This window comes from Bombina bombina, chromosome 5 (assembly GCF_027579735.1).
Source record: "Bombina bombina isolate aBomBom1 chromosome 5, aBomBom1.pri, whole genome shotgun sequence".
In the NCBI taxonomy this organism is placed as follows: domain Eukaryota; kingdom Metazoa; phylum Chordata; class Amphibia; order Anura; family Bombinatoridae; genus Bombina; species Bombina bombina.
In genome coordinates, this window is record NC_069503.1 from 1,150,863,777 (window position 1) to 1,150,881,300 (window position 17,524).

The window sequence follows — 17,524 nt, forward strand, 5'->3', positions numbered from 1 at the left end:
CTGTGGCACACCACCATCCCAAAATTTTAAAAAAATCACACATTGTAGCCTAATACAGCATATATATATATATATATATATATATATATATATATATATATATATATATATATATATATATACACATACACACAAACACACACATACTGTATGTATTGTGCTGTTATGCCATGCCTCCTACAAACTACCCCTGCACTGGGAGTCAAAAACAAGCAAAGTTTAAAAAAATATGTCACACTGTTGTCAGTCTGCCGTGGCACACCTGAGGATCTCTCACGGCACACTAGTGTGCCATGGCACACTGGTAAGAGGACTGTGGTGTTTTATACTTAGTTTATTTCTTCAATCAAAAGTTTATTTTTAAATGGTACCGGAGTGTACTGTTTATCTCAGGCAGTATTTAGAAGAAGAATCTGCCTGCGTTTTTTATGATCTTAGCAGAAGTAACTAAGATCCTTTGCTGTTCTCACATATTCTGAGGAGTGAGGTAACTTCAGAGGGGGAATAGCGTGCAGGTTTTCCTGTAATAAGGTATGTGCAGTTAAAATATTTTTCTAGGGATGGAATTTGCTAGAAAATGCTGCTGATACCCAAGTAATGTAAGTAAAGCCTTAAATGCAGTGATAGCGACTGGTATCAGGCTTATTAATAGAGATACATACTCTTATAAAAGTGTATTTTAAAACATTTGCTGGCATGTTTAATCGTTTTTTACATATGTTTGGTGATAAAACTTATTGGGGCCTAGTTTTTTCCACATGGCTGGCTTGAATTTTGCCTAGAAACAGTTCCCTGAGGCTTCCCACTGTTGTAATATGAGTGGGAGGGGCCTATTTTAGCGTTTTTTGCACAGCAAAAATTACAGACTGCATGATCCAGGACTTCTCTGAAGGGCTCAAAAGGCTTCAAAAGTCGTATTGAGGGAGGTAAAAAGCCACAGTAGAGCTGTGGCAGTTGTGACTGTTTAAAAAACGTTTTTGTCATTTGTTATTCCGTTTTTGGTATTAAGGGGTTAATCATCCATTTGCAAGTGGATGCAATGCTCTGCTAACTTATTACATACACTGTAAAAATTTAGTTAGTGTAACTGCATTTTTTCACTGTTATTTCAAAATTTGGGAAAATTTGTGTTTCTTAAAGGCGCAGTAACGTTTTTTATATTGCTTGTAAACTTGTTTTAAAGTGTTTTCCAAGCTTGCTAGTCTCATTGCTAGTCTGTTTAAACATGTCTGACACAGAAGAACCTACTTGTTCATTATGTTTGAAAGCCATGGTGGAGCCCCATAGGAGAATGTGTACTAAATGTATTGATTTCACCTTAAACAGTAAAGATCAGTCTTTATCTATAAAAGAATTATCACCAGAGGGTTCTGTCGAGGGGGAAGTTATGCCGACTAACTCTCCCCACGTGTCAGACCCTTCGCCTCCCGCTCAGGGGACGCACACTAATATGGCGCCAATTACATCAGGGACGCCCATAGCGATTACCTTTCAGGACATGGCTGCAATCATGAATAATACCCTGTCAGAGGTATTATCTAGATTGCCTGAATTAAGAGGCAAGCGCAATAGCTCTGGGGTTGGAGAGATACAGAGCGTGCAAATGCTGTTAGAGCCATGTCTGATACTGCGTCACAGTATGCAGAACATGAGGACGGAGAGCTTCAGTCTGTGGGTGACATCTCTGACTCGGGGAAACCTGATTCAGAGATTTCTAATTTTAAATTTAAGCTTGAGAACCTCCGTGTATTGCTTGGGGAGGTATTAGCTGCTCTGAATGACTGTAACACAGTTGCAATTCCAGAGAAATTGTGTAGGCTGGATAGATACTATGCGGTGCTGGTGTGTACTGACGTTTTTCCTATACCTAAAAGGCTTACAGAAATTATTAGCAAGGAGTGAGATAGACCCGGTGTGCCCTTTTCCCCACCTCCTATTTTTAGAAAAATGTTTCCAATAGACGCCACTACACGGGACTTATGGCAGACGGTCCCTAAGGTGGAGGGAGCAGTTTCTACTTTAGCAAAGCATACCACTATCCCGGTTGAGGACAGTTGTGCTTTTTCAGATCCAATGGATAAAAAATTGGAGGGTTACCTTAAGAAAATGTTTATTCAACAAGGTTTTATTTTACAGCCCCTTGCATGCATTGCGCCTGTCACTGCTGCGGCGGCATTCTGGTTTGAGGCCCTGGTAGAGGCCATCCAGACAGCTCCATTGAATGAAATTATTGACAAGCTTAGAACGCTTAAGCTAGCTAACTCATTTGTTTCTGATGCCATTGTTCATTTGACTAAACTAACGGCTAAGAATTCCGGATTCGCCATCCAGGCGCGTAGGGCGCTATGGCTTAAATCCTGGTCAGCTGACGTGACTTCAAAGTCTAAATTACTCAACATTCCTTTCAAGGGGCAGACCTTATTCGGGCCTGGCTTGAAGGAAATTATTGCTGACATTACTGGAGGCAAGGGTCATACCCTTCCTCAGGACAGGGCCAAATCAAAGGCCAAACAGTTTAATTTTCGTGCCTTTCGAAATTTCAAGGCAGGAGCAGCATCAACTTCCTCCGCTTCAAAACAAGAGGGAACTGTTGCTCATTCCAGACAGGCCTGGAAACCTAACCTGTCCTGGAACAAGGGCAAGCAGGCCAGAAAGCCTGCTGCTGCCCCCAAGACAGCATGAAGGAACAGCCCCCTATCCGGAAACGGATCTAGTGGGGGGCAGACTTTCTCTCTTCGCCCAGGCGTGGGCAAGAGATGTTCAGGATCCCTGGGCGTTGGAGATCATATCTCAGGGATATCTTCTGGACTTCAAAGCTTCTCCTCCACAAGGGAGATTTCATCTTTCAAGGTTATCAGCAAACCAGATAAAGAAAGAGGCATTCCTAAGCTGTGTGCAAGACCTCCTAGTAATGGGAGTGATCCATCCAGTTCCGTGGACGGAACAAGGACAGGGATTTTATTCAAATGTGTTTGTGGTTCCCAAGAAAGAGGGAACCTTCAGACCAATCTTGGATCTAAAGATCTTAAACAAATTCCTCAGAGTTCCATCATTCAAAATGGAAACTATTCGGACCATCCTACCCATGATCCAAGAGGGTCAGTACATGACCACAGTGGACTTAAAGGATGCCTACCTTCACATACCGATTCACAAAGATCATCATCGGTTCCTAAGGTTTGCCTTTCTAGACAGGCATTACAAATTTGTAGCTCTTCCCTTCGGGTTGGCCACTGCCCCGAGAATTTTTACAAAGGTTCTGGGCTCACTTCTGGCGGTTCTAAGACCGCGAGGCATAGCGGTGGCTCCGTATCTAGACCACATCCTGATACAGGCGTCAAGCTTTCAAATTGCCAAGTCTCATACAGAGATAGTTCTGGCATTTCTGAGGTCGCATGGGTGGAAAGTGAACGTGGAAAAGAGTTCTCTATCACCACTCACAAGAGTCTCCTTCCTAGGGACTCTTATAGATTCTGTAGAGATGAAAATTTACTTGACGGAGTCCAGGTTATCAAAACTTCTAAATGCTTGCCGTGTCCTTCATTCCATTCCACGCCTGTCAGTGGCTCAGTGCATGGAAGTAATCGGCTTAATGGTAGTGGCAAGTGGACATAGTGCCTTTTGCGCGCCTGCATCTCAGACCGCTGCAATTATGCATGCTAAGTCAGTGGAATGGGGATTACTCAGATTTGTCCCCTCTACTAAATCTGGATCAAGAGACCAGAGATTCTCTTCTATGGTGGCTTTCTCGGGTCCATCTGTCCAAGGGTATGACCTTTCGCTGGCCAGATTGGACGATTGTAACAACAGATGCCAGCCTTCTAGGTTGGGGCGCAGTCTGGAACTCCCTGAAGGCTCAGGGGTCGTGGACTCAGGAGGAGAAACTCCTCCCAATAAATATTCTGGAGTTAAGAGCAATATTCAATGCTTTTCTAGCTTGGCCTCAGTTAGCAACACTGAGGTTCATCAGATTTCAGTCGGACAACATCACGAGTGGCTTACATCAACCATCAAGGGGGAACCAGGAGTTCCCTAGCGATGTTAGAAGTTTCAAAGATAATTCGCTGGGCAGAGTCTTACTCTTGCCACCTGTCAGCGATCCACATCCCAGGCGTAGAGAACTGGGAGGCGGATTTTCTAAGTCGTCCGGCTTTTCATCCGGGGGAGTGGGAACTCCATCCGGAGGGGTTTGCTCAACTGATCCATCGTTGGGGCAAACCAGAACTGGATCTCATGGCGTCTCGCCAGAACGCCAAGCTTCCTTGTTACGGATCCAGGTCCAGGGATCCGGGAGCAACGCTGATAGATGCTCTAGCAGCTCCTTGGTTCTTCAACCTGGCCTATGTGTTTCCACCGTTTCCTCTGCTCCCTCGACTGATTGCCAAAATCAAACAGGAGAGAGCATCAGTGATTCTGATAGCGCCTGCGTGGCCATACAGGACCTGGTATATGCAGACCTAGTGGACATGTCATCTCTTCCACCATGGACTCTGCCTCTGAGGCAGGACCTTCTAATACAAGGTCCTTTCAATCATCCAAATCTAATTTCTCTGAGACTGACTGCATGGAGATTGAACTCTTGATTCTATCAAGGCGTGGCTTCTCCGAGTCAGTCATTGATACCTTAATACAGGCTCGGAAGCCTGTCACCAGGAAAATCTACTATAAGATATGGCGTAAATATCTTTATTGGTGTGAATCCAAGAGTTACTCATGGAGTAAGGCTAGGATTCCTAGGATATTGTCCTTTCTCCAAGAGGGTTTGGACAAAGGCTTATCAGCTAGTTCATTAAAAGGGCAGATCTCTGCTCTGTCTATTCTTTTGCACAAGCGTCTGGCAGAAGTTCCAGACGTCCAGGCATTTTGTCAGGCTTTGGTTAGGATTAACCCTGTGTTTAAAACTGTTGCTCCCCCGTGGAGCTTAAACTTGGTTCTTAAAGTTCTTCAGGGAGTTCCGTTTGAACCCCTTCATTCCATTGATATTAAACTTTTATCTTGGAAAGTTCTGTTTTTGATGGCTATTTCCTCGGCTCGAAGAGTCTCTGAGTTATCTGCCTTACATTGTGATTCTCCTTATCTGATTTTTCATTCAGACAAGGTAGTTCTGCGTACCAAACCTGGGTTTTTACCTAAGGTGGTTTCTAACAGGAATATCAATCAAGAGATTGTTGTTCCATCATTGTGTCCTAATCCTTCTTCAAAGAAGGAACGTCTTTTGCATAATCTGGACGTAGTCCGTGCCTTGAAGTTTTACTTACAGGCTACTAAAGATTTTCGTCAAACATCTGCCCTGTTTGTCGTTTACTCTGGACAGAGGAGAGGTCAAAAAGCTTCGGCAACCTCTCTCTCCTTTTGGCTTCGGAGCATAATACGCTTAGCCTATGAGACTGCTGGACAGCAGCCCCCTGAAAGGATTACAGCTCATTCTACTAGAGCTGTGGCTTCCACCTGGGCCTTTAAAAATGAGTCCTCTGTTGAACAGATTTGCAAGGCTGCGACTTGGTCTTCGCTTCACACCTTTTCAAAATTTTACAAATTTGACACTTTTGCTTCTTCGGAGGCTGTTTTTTGGGAGAAAGGTTCTACAGGCAGTGGTTCCTTCCGTTTAAGTTCCTGCCTTGTCCCTCCCATCATCCGTGTACTTTAGCTTTCGGTATTGGTATCCCACAAGTAATGGATGATCCGTGGACTGGATACACTTAACAAGAGAAAACATAATTTATGCTTACCTGATAAATTTATTTATCTTGTAGTGTATCCAGTCCACGGCCCGCCCTGTCCTTTTAAGGCAGGTCTAAATTTTAATTAAACTACAGTCACCACTGCACCCTATGGTTTCTCCTTTCTCGTCTTGTTTAGGTCGAATGACTGGATATGGCAGTGAGGGGAGGAGCTATATAGCAGCTCTGCTGTGGGTGATCCTCTTGCAACTTCCTGTTGGGAAGGAGAATATCCCACAAGTAATGGATGATCCGTGGACTGGATACACTACAAGAGAAATAAATTTATCAGGTAAGCTTAAATTATGTTTTTCACGCTCCTATCAGCCTACCTAGCTTTACTCTTCAACATAGGATACCAAGAAAATAAAGCGAATTTGCTGAAAGTTGATTGGAAAGTTGATTAAAATTGCTGCTGTATCTGAATCGTTGACTATAAATTTTGATATATCTTTAATGCATGAATAGTGTATAGTGCTTCTAAGTAAATGTCTGGCGTGCATTTCATGTGAACATCTATAAGTGCCCCAGAGAAGCAATGACTCACACTGAATCTCCCATCTTGATTACCTCAAATGTAACTGTGAACTGACCATGTGACATCATTACTGACCAGTGATGTTAGCAGATTCCCTTAGCCTTAACGTCAGAGGAACCTTTTTAATGGGTACCCCTTCCAGCTAAAGGTCAGTATCCAGGTACAATTAGTTAACAATAAATCTTTATTGCACAAATAATCATTAAATACATATTTTTGCTACTTAATAATACCACTTGGCTGGCAACATTTTCTGTTGAGAACACTGCTTTAATAACATATTTCAGTTTCTGAAAACATATTTCTCTCATTTAGAAGCAGATGTGGGGTAACATAACATACCTATTAAACATCAGAACACATGATAAGCCTTGGTTTGACTGTCATCTTTCCTACTAAACAATCTTCAGGTTAGTTTGGTACTTTTGGTTTAGTAAATGAAATAGTCTAAGTAAAGGTTAAAATGTGTTTCACAAATATTTAACACCATGTGTCTTATACAAGGTACTTTCAAGGCTCATGATAATACCTATAATACATTTAAACCAAAGTGTGTGTGTCTTATGCTTCAGGCCACTAGTAAGGAATTGCTACTTGTACAATAATCAAACCTACAACCTCTCAAGGATATGTTATGTTGGGCTACACGTTTTCCAGGACCCTTTGGACATAAGTCAGTCTCTACAAGCACGAAAGAGCCTCTTCTGGAGATGAGAGGGGACTATTGTTTTGTGAGGGGAATGTTTTGGTCTGGAGCTTAAAAAGTAATTTTTTTACTGCTCCAAATTTAAATATTTGTTGGACCTATGAAGCTTCAGAGGGATGCCCCTTTCTCACCAGTGTATTAGTGGCCATAGTCGGCTTCCCTATTGCTTGGTTCAACATTTAATTTGTCTAGGAAACAAATATGCTCTTGTTAATTACTAACTGTGCTGTGACTGAATGTGAAGAGGGTTTTGGTAAGTAATTTTATTTCCTGTTCTTTCTGTTTATTAGGGTTCAGCTTTTGCTGCCAGAGAGCTTTAATGGCAAGAGTTAACCCAATGTCTTTGCATTACTTTGTTTGTTATTTTTACACACACTAGAATCATGTCAAGAGTGTTGGAGGTGCTAACCGTTAAATCTAGAATATAGGGATCTTAAAATAAGCGTCAGAACCTTTTGGGCTTCTCCCGCTTCTATCTTGTAGACATTCCCCTTTGCTGGGCGAACACCGTGAGTGAGAAATGTCACCAGGCTCGGAGGAGGCTGCCCCTCCTCGCCCAAGTCATACAGAGGTAAGGTAAGGGGTGCCCAGTAGAGAGGAGCGGGCCCTACAATTGGAGGTGTCTGCACGGTGAGCGGGAGAGTACCTTACCTGCTCTGTGCCCTCGTTTGGAACTCTGGATTTCCTTATCCTTCTGTTTTTTCACAATGAGGAATCAAGATTTATGTTGTGAAAAGAACTTGTTTGTGTTCTACCTCCCTCGCTGTCTCCTCTACTGGACTAAGATTTTGTTTTCCTTCTAGGCTAAGAAGTACGCTATGGAACAGAGCATCAAGAGCGTGCTGGTGAAACAAACCATCGCTCATCAACACCAACAGCTCACCAACCTCCAGGTAAGTGCTGCTTACGGGTTCCTTCAGTAGTACCATTATGTCTGTGCTTACCATATGACCAGTACTGTTGGAGTTAACCAGAGCCGTCCTTGGTGTGCCTACGGGTAAAGTGAGACCTCTGATCCCAACTAATGTTTTATTGATGACAATTCTGTCTGTACTTTTTTCTTTTTCCTTCTGTGGCTGTAAATGTTTTGATATTGATGTTGTTTTATCTGTGAAAATTGTCAGTAGTGAGTCCCATATAAATTACTGAATTACACACTTCCCATCCCTTCGTCTAGTCATGTAGTGGGTAAAATATTGCTACGTCCTTTAGCAGCCTATTGGCTATTGCCCTAGTATTTATTCCTTGTGCCACAACTCAGGTTCTGCTTGGAAGGTCAACGTCTTTAATTTTCCCAACATCCTTCCTTGGGTTATACACCCACCGGGCAGCAGCTTGTGACCCCACAACATGATACATAGCATCACGGCTCACATATAAGCTAAGAGATAATGATGTCCCAAGCTTTAGAGCATCTTGTATAAACTGTGGCCCCAGTAGTGGCTGTACAATCTTATATAGGCAAGAAATCCCTCTCCCTTTATTTATTTTTCAGGTTATCTGCTACCTCTGTCTGCTTAATTCTAGAACAGAGAATATTTAAACAAAATACTCAAGAACACAGAAGACCAAGCAGTGTACTCTGAGCTCCAACAGACTGAACCCTGTCTTTACTGTCTTTCAGATGGCAGCAGTGACAATGAGCTTTGGAGACCCTCTATCACCTTTACAATCGGTCAATAGAAATATTCACTTCTTCTGGGGCACTGCGTGGGAGGTGGAGGAGGGTTGTTTTTTTATTTCTTTTTCATTTTGTGTTTTTTGTTTTTTTCTTTTTTTTTCAATTATTATTTTCAATTGTCTAGGCCTGCAGTGGGAGGGAATTGTTGCTGGCCCTTGATGGGGACATTTTTGATCTGTAACTGCAGGGGCCTGAATGACATTTTAGTGAGTTTTTCTTTCTTTTTTCTTTTTTTTTCCTGCTACTTCTCTCTGGAATCATAAATGTGTTGTTCAATTCAAGATATGGGCCCCAGTGATAAGTTAACTTGACTGACTTGTGATTGTTCTTTGGGAGCCAGTAACATGTTTCTTATACCATACTACCTTAGCCCTCGTACGGACTGAGCACATAAACATGTCACTGTCATTAGTACACTGGGCACTAGCAGGGACTGAGCACATAAACATGTCACTGTCATTAGTACACTGTGGCACTAGCTGGGACTGATCATATACACGTCACTGTCATTAGTTCACTGTGGCACTAGCTGGGACTGAGCATATACACGTCACTGTCATTAGTTCACTGTGGCACTAGCTGGGACTGAGCATATACACGTCACTGTCATTAGTACACTGTGGCACTCATATGGACTGATTATATACACTTCACTGTCATTAGTACACTGTGGCACTAGCAGGGACTGAGCATATACACGTGTCACTGTCATTAGTACACTGGCACTAGCTGGGACTGATCATATACACGTCACTGTCATTAGTACACTGTGCCACTAGCTGGGACTGATCATATACACGTCACTGTCATTAGTACACTGTGGCACTCATACGGACTGATTATATACACGTCACTGTCATTAGTACACTGTGCCACTAGCTGGGACTGATCATATACACGTCACTGTCATTAGTTCACTGTGGCACTAGCTGGGACTGATTATATACACGCCACTGTCATTAGTACACTGTGGCACTAGCAGGGACTGATTATATACGCGTCACTGTCATTAGTACACTGTGGCACTCATACGGACTGATTATATACACGTCACTGTCATTAGTACACTGTGGCACTAGCTGGGACTGAGCATATACACGTCACTGTCATTAGTACACTGTGGCACTAGCAGGGACTGATCATATACACGTCACTGTCATTAGTACACTGTGCCACTAGCAGGGACTGATCATATACACGCCACTGTCATTAGTACACTGTGCCACTAGCAGGGACATAAACATATCACTGTCATTAGTATAATATGGCCCTAGCAGGTAATGAGCCCATAAACATATCACTGTCATTAGTATAATATGGCCCTAGCAGGTACTGAGCACATAAACATATCACTGTCATTAGTATAATATGGCCCTAGCAGGTACTGAGCACATAAACATATCACTGTCATTAGTATAATATGACCCTTGCAGGTACTGAGCCCATAAACATATCACTGTCATTAGTATAATATGACCCTAGCAGGTACTGAGCCCATAAACATATCACTGTCATTAGTATAATATGACCCTAGCAGGTACTGAGCCCATAAACATATCACTGTCATTAGTATAATATGACCCTAGCAGGTACTGAGCCCATAAACATATCACTGTCATTAGTATAATATGACCCTTGCAGGTACTGAGCCCATAAACATATCACTGTCATTAGTATAATATGGCACTAGCAGGTACTGAGCCCATAAACATATCACTGTCATTAGTATAATATGGCCCTAGCAGGTACTGAGCCCATAAACATATCACTGTCATTAGTATAATATGGCACTAGCAGGTACTGAGCCCATAAACATATCACTGTCATTAGTATAATATGGCCCTAGCAGGTACTGAGCCCATAAATATATCACTGTCATTAGTATAATATGACCCTAGCAGGTACTGAGCCCATAAACATATCACTGTCATTAGTATAATATGGCCCTAGCAGGTACTGAGCCCATAAACATATCACTGTCATTAGTATAATATGACCCTAGCAGGTACTGAGCCCATAAACATATCACTGTCATTAGTATAATATGACCCTTGCAGGTACTGAGCCCATAAACATATCACTGTCATTAGTATAATATGGCACTAGCAGGTACTGAGCCCATAAACATATCACTGTCATTAGTATAATATGGCCCTAGCAGGTACTGAGCCCATAAACATATCACTGTCATTAGTATAATATGGCACTAGCAGGTACTGAGCCCATAAACATATCACTGTCATTAGTATAATATGGCCCTAGCAGGTACTGAGCACATAAACATATCACTGTCATTAGTATAATATGACCCTAGCAGGTACTGAGCACATAAACATATCACTGTCATTAGTATAATATGACCCTAGCAGGTACTGAGCCCATAAACATATCACTGTCATTAGTATAATATGACCCTAGCAGGTACTGAGCCCATAAACATATCACTGTCATTAGTATAATATGACCCTAGCAGGTACTGAGCTTATAAACATATCACTGTCATTAGTATAATATGACCCTAGCAGGTACTGAGCACATAAACATATCACTGTCATTAGTATAATATGGCACTAGCAGGTACTGAGCCCATAAATATATCACTGTCATTAGTATAATATGACCCTAGCAGGTACTGAGCACATAAACATATCACTGTCATTAGTATAATATGACCCTAGCAGGTACTGAGCCCATAAACATATCACTGTCATTAGTATAATATGACCCTAGCAGGTACTGAGCCCATAAACATATCACTGTCATTAGTATAATATGACCCTAGCAGGTACTGAGCCCATAAACATATCACTGTCATTAGTATAATATGACCCTAGCAGGTACTGAGCCCATAAACATATCACTGTCATTAGTATAATATGACCCTAGCAGGTACTGAGCCCATAAACATATCACTGTCATTAGTATAATATGACCCTAGCAGGTACTGAGCCCATAAACATATCACTGTCATTAGTATAATATGGCCCTAGCAGGTACTGAGCCCATAAACATATCACTGTCATTAGTATAATATGACCCTAGCAGGTACTGAGCACATAAACATATCACTGTCATTAGTATAATATGACCCTAGCAGGTACTGAGCACATAAACATGTCACTGTCATTAGTATAATATGACCCTAGCAGGTACTGAGCACATAAACACGTCACTGTCATTAGTATAATATGACCCTAGCAGGTACTGAGCCCATAAACATATCACTGTCATTAGTATAATATGACCCTAGCAGGTACTGAGCCCATAAACATATCACTGTCATTAGTATAATATGACCCTAGCAGGTACTGAGCCCATAAACATATCACTGTCATTAGTATAATATGGCCCTAGCAGGTACTGAGCCCATAAACATATCACTGTCATTAGTATAATATGACCCTAGCAGGTACTGAGCACATAAACATATCACTGTCATTAGTATAATATGACCCTAGCAGGTACTGAGCACATAAACATATCACTGTCATTAGTATAATATGACCCTAGCAGGTACTGAGCCCATAAACATATCACACTCATTAGTATAATATGACCCTAGCAGGTACTGAGCACATAAACATATCACTGTCATTAGTATAATATGACCCTAGCAGGTACTGAGCCCATAAACATATCACTGTCATTAGTATAATATGACCCTAGCAGGTACTGAGCTTATAAACATATCACTGTCATTAGTATAATATGACCCTAGCAGGTACTGAGCCCATAAACATATCACTGTCATTAGTATAATATGACCCTAGCAGGTACTGAGCTTATAAACATATCACTGTCATTAGTATAATATGACCCTAGCAGGTACTGAGCACATAAACATATCACTGTCATTAGTATAATATGACCCTAGCAGGTACTGAGCCCATAAACATATCACTGTCATTAGTATAATATGACCCTAGCAGGTACTGAGCCCATAAACATATCACTGTCATTAGTGTAATATGGCCCTAGCAGGTACTGAGCCCATAAACATATCACTGTCATTAGTATAATATGACCCTAGCAGGTACTGAGCACATAAACATATCACTGTCATTAGTATAATATGACCCTAGCAAGTACTGAGCCCATAAACATATCACTGTCATTAGTATAATATGACCCTAGCAGGTACTGAGCCCATAAACATATCACTGTCATTAGTATAATATGACCCTAGCAGGTACTGAGCCCATAAACATATCACTGTCATTAGTATAATATGGCCCTAGCAGGTACTGAGCCCATAAACATATCACTGTCATTAGTATAATATGGCCCTAGCAGGTACTGAGCCCATAAACATATCACTGTCATTAGTATAATATGGCCCTAGCAGGTACTGAGGCCATAAACATATCACTGTCATTAGTATAATATGGCCCTAGCAGGTACTGAGCACATAAACATATCACTGTCATTAGTATAATATGACCCTAGCAGGTACTGAGCACATAAACATATCACTGTCATTAGTATAATATGACCCTAGCAGGTACTGAGCACATAAACATATCACTGTCATTAGTATAATATGACCCTAGCAGGTACTGAGCACATAAACATATCACTGTCATTAGTATAATATGACCCTAGCAGGTACTGAGCCCATAAACATATCACTGTCATTAGTATAATATGGCCCTAGCAGGTACTGAGCCCATAAACATATCACTGTCATTAGTATAATATGACCCTAGCAGGTACTGAGCCCATAAACATATCACACTCATTAGTATAATATGGCCCTAGCAGGTACTGAGCCCATAAACATATCACTGTCATTAGTATAATATGACCCTAGCAGGTACTGAGCCCATAAACATATCACTGTCATTAGTATAACATGGCCCTAGCAGGTACTGAGCCCATAAACATATCACTGTCATTAGTATAATATGACCCTAGCAGGTACTGAGCACATAAACATATCACTGTCATTAGTATAATATGGCCCTAGCAGGTACTGAGCACATAAACATATCACTGTCATTAGTATAATATGACCCTAGCAGGTACTGAGCACATAAACATATCACTGTCATTAGTATAATATGACCCTAGCAGGTACTGAGCCCATAAACATATCACACTCATTAGTATAATATGACCCTAGCAGGTATTGAGCCCATAAACATATCACTGTCATTAGTATAATATGGCCCTAGCAGGTACTGAGCCCATAAACATATCACTGTCATTAGTATAATATGACCCTAGCAGGTACTGAGCACATAAACATATCACTGTCATTAGTATAATATGACCCTAGCAGGTACTGAGCACATAAACATATCACTGTCATTAGTATAATATGACCCTAGCAGGTACTGAGCACATAAACACGTCACTGTCATTAGTATAATATGACCCTAGCAGGTACTGAGCCCATAAACATATCACTGTCATTAGTATAATATGACCCTAGCAGGTACTGAGCCCATAAACATATCACTGTCATTAGTATAATATGACCCTAGCAGGTACTGAGCACATAAACATATCACTGTCATTAGTATAATATGACCCTAGCAGGTACTGAGCCCATAAACATATCACTGTCATTAGTATAATATGACCCTAGCAGGTACTGAGCCCATAAACATATCACTGTCATTAGTATAATATGACCCTAGCAGGTACTGAGCCCATAAACATATCACTGTCATTAGTATAATATGGCCCTAGCAGGTACTGAGCCCATAAACATATCACTGTCATTAGTATAATATGACCCTAGCAGGTACTGAGCACATAAACATATCACTGTCATTAGTATAATATGACCCTAGCAGGTACTGAGCACATAAACATATCACTGTCATTAGTATAATATGACCCTAGCAGGTACTGAGCCCATAAACATATCACACTCATTAGTATAATATGACCCTAGCAGGTATTGAGCCCATAAACATATCACTGTCATTAGTATAATATGACCCTAGCAGGTACTGAGCACATAAACATATCACTGTCATTAGTACAATATGACCCTAGCAGGTACTGAGCACATAAACATATCACTGTCATTAGTATAATATGACCCTAGCAGGTACTGAGCCCATAAACATATCACTGTCATTAGTATAATATGACCCTAGCAGGTACTGAGCTTATAAACATATCACTGTCATTAGTATAATATGACCCTAGCAGGTACTGAGCCCATAAACATATCACTGTCATTAGTATAATATGACCCTAGCAGGTACTGAGCCCATAAACATATCACTGTCATTAGTATAATATGACCCTAGCAGGTACTGAGCCCATAAACATATCACTGTCATTAGTATAATATGACCCTAGCAGGTACTGAGCCCATAAACATATCACTGTCATTAGTATAATATGGCCCTAGCAGGTACTGAGCACATAAACATATCACTGTCATTAGTATAATATGACCCTAGCAGGTACTGAGCCCATAAACATATCACTGTCATTAGTATAATATGACCCTAGCAGGTACTGAGCACATAAACATATCACTGTCATTAGTATAATATGGCCCTAGCAGGTACTGAGCCCATAAACATATCACTGTCATTAGTATAATATGGCCCTAGCAGGTACTGAGCCCATAAACATATCACTGTCATTAGTATAATATGACCCTAGCAGGTACTGAGCACATAAACATATCACTGTCATTAGTATAATATGGCCCTAGCAGGTACTGAGCACATAAACATATCACTGTCATTAGTATAATATGGCCCTAGCAGGTACTGAGCCCATAAACATATCACTGTCATTAGTATAATATGGCCCTAGCAGGTACTGAGCCCATAAACATATCACTGTCATTAGTATAATATGACCCTAGCAGGTACTGAGCACATAAACATATCACTGTCATTAGTATAATATGGCCCTAGCAGGTACTGAGCACATAAACATATCACTGTCATTAGTATAATATGACCCTAGCAGGTACTGAGCCCATAAACATATCACTGTCATTATTATAATATGACCCTAGCAGGTACTGAGCCCATAAACATATCACTGTCATTAGTATAATATGACCCTAGCAGGTACTGAGCCCATAAACATATCACTGTCATTAGTATAATATGACCCTAGCAGGTACTGAGCCCATAAACATATCACTGTCATTAGTATAATATGACCCTAGCAGGTACTGAGCCCATAAACATATCACTGTCATTAGTATAATATGGCCCTAGCAGGTACTGAGACCATAAACATATCACTGTCATTAGTATAATATGGCCCTAGCAGGTACTGAGCCCATAAACATATCACTGTCATTAGTATAATATGGCCCTAGCAGGTACTGAGGCCATAAACATATCACTGTCATTAGTATAATATGACCCTAGCAGGTACTGAGCACATAAACATATCACTGTCATTAGTATAATATGACCCTAGCAGGTACTGAGCCCATAAACATATCACTGTCATTAGTATAATATGACCCTAGCAGGTACTGAGCCCATAAACATATCACTGTCATTAGTATAGTATGGCCCTAGCAGGTACTGAGCCTATAAACATATCACTGTCATTAGTATAATATGACCCTAGCAGGTACTGAGCCCATAAACATATCACTGTCATTAGTATAATATGACCCTAGCAGGTACTGAGCCCATAAACATATCACTGTCATTAGTATAGTATGGCCCTAGCAGGTACTGAGCCCATAAACATGTCACTGTTATTAGTATAATATGGCCCTAGCAGGTACTGAGCACATAAACATATCACTGTCATTAGTATAATATGACCCTAGCAGGTACTGAGCCCATAAACATATCACTGTCATTAGTATAGTATGGCCCTAGCAGGTACTGAGCCTATAAACATATCACTGTCATTAGTATAATATGACCCTAGCAGGTACTGAGCCCATAAACATATCACTGTCATTAGTATAATATGACCCTAGCAGGTACTGAGCCCATAAACATATCACTGTCATTAGTATAATATGACCCTAGCAGGTACTGAGCCCATAAACATATCACTGTCATTAGTATAATATGACCCTAGCAGGTACTGAGCCCATAAACATATCACTGTCATTAGTATAATATGACCCTAGCAGGTACTGAGCCCATAAACATATCACTGTCATTAGTATAATATGACCCTAGCAGGTACTGAGCCCATAAACATATCACTGTCATTAGTATAGTATGGCCCTAGCAGGTACTGAGCCCATAAACATGTCACTGTTATTAGTATAATATGGCCCTAGCAGGTACTGAGCACATAAACATATCACTGTCATTAGTATAATATGACCCTAGCAGGTACTGAGCCCATAAACATATCACTGTTATTAGTATAATATGACCCTAGCAGGTACTGAGCCCATAAACATATCACTGTCATTAGTATAATATGACCCTAGCAGGTACTGATCACATAAACACGTCACTGTCATTAGTATAATATGGCCCTAGCAGGTACTGAGCACATAAACATATCACTGTCATTAGTATAATATGGCCCTAGCAGGTACTGAGCCCATAAACATATCACTGTCATTAGTATAATATGGCCCTAGCAGGTACTGAGCCCATAAACATATCACTGTCATTAGTATAATATGACCCTAGCAGGTACTGAGCCCATAAACATATCACACTCATTAGTATAATATGGCCCTAGCAGGTACTGAGCCTATAAACATATCACTGTCATTAGTATAATATGGCCCTAGCAGGTACTGAGCCCATAAACATATCACTGTCATTAGTATAATATGGCCCTAGCAGGTACTGAGCCCATAAACATATCACTGTCATTAGTATAATATGGCCCTAGCAGGTACTGAGCCTATAAACATATCACTGTCATTAGTATAATATGGCCCTAGCAGGTACTGAGCC

The 17,524-nt window shown here is 40.9% G+C and overlaps 1 protein-coding gene across 2 annotated transcripts in view; it reads left to right on the forward strand.

The window, feature by feature from the left end:
* Positions 1–17,524, forward strand: part of PUF60 (poly(U) binding splicing factor 60) — a 232,310-nt gene that overhangs the window by 47,067 nt on the left and 167,719 nt on the right. The window contains exons 3-4 of one of the 2 annotated variants that reach the window (XM_053715484.1): positions 7,768–7,857; positions 8,589–8,639. In XM_053715484.1, coding sequence (XP_053571459.1) covers positions 7,768–7,857; positions 8,589–8,639 — 141 coding nt within the window. The remainder of the gene's footprint in view (positions 1–7,767; positions 7,858–8,588; positions 8,640–17,524) is intronic. The other variant, XM_053715485.1, reaches the window with a different exon arrangement.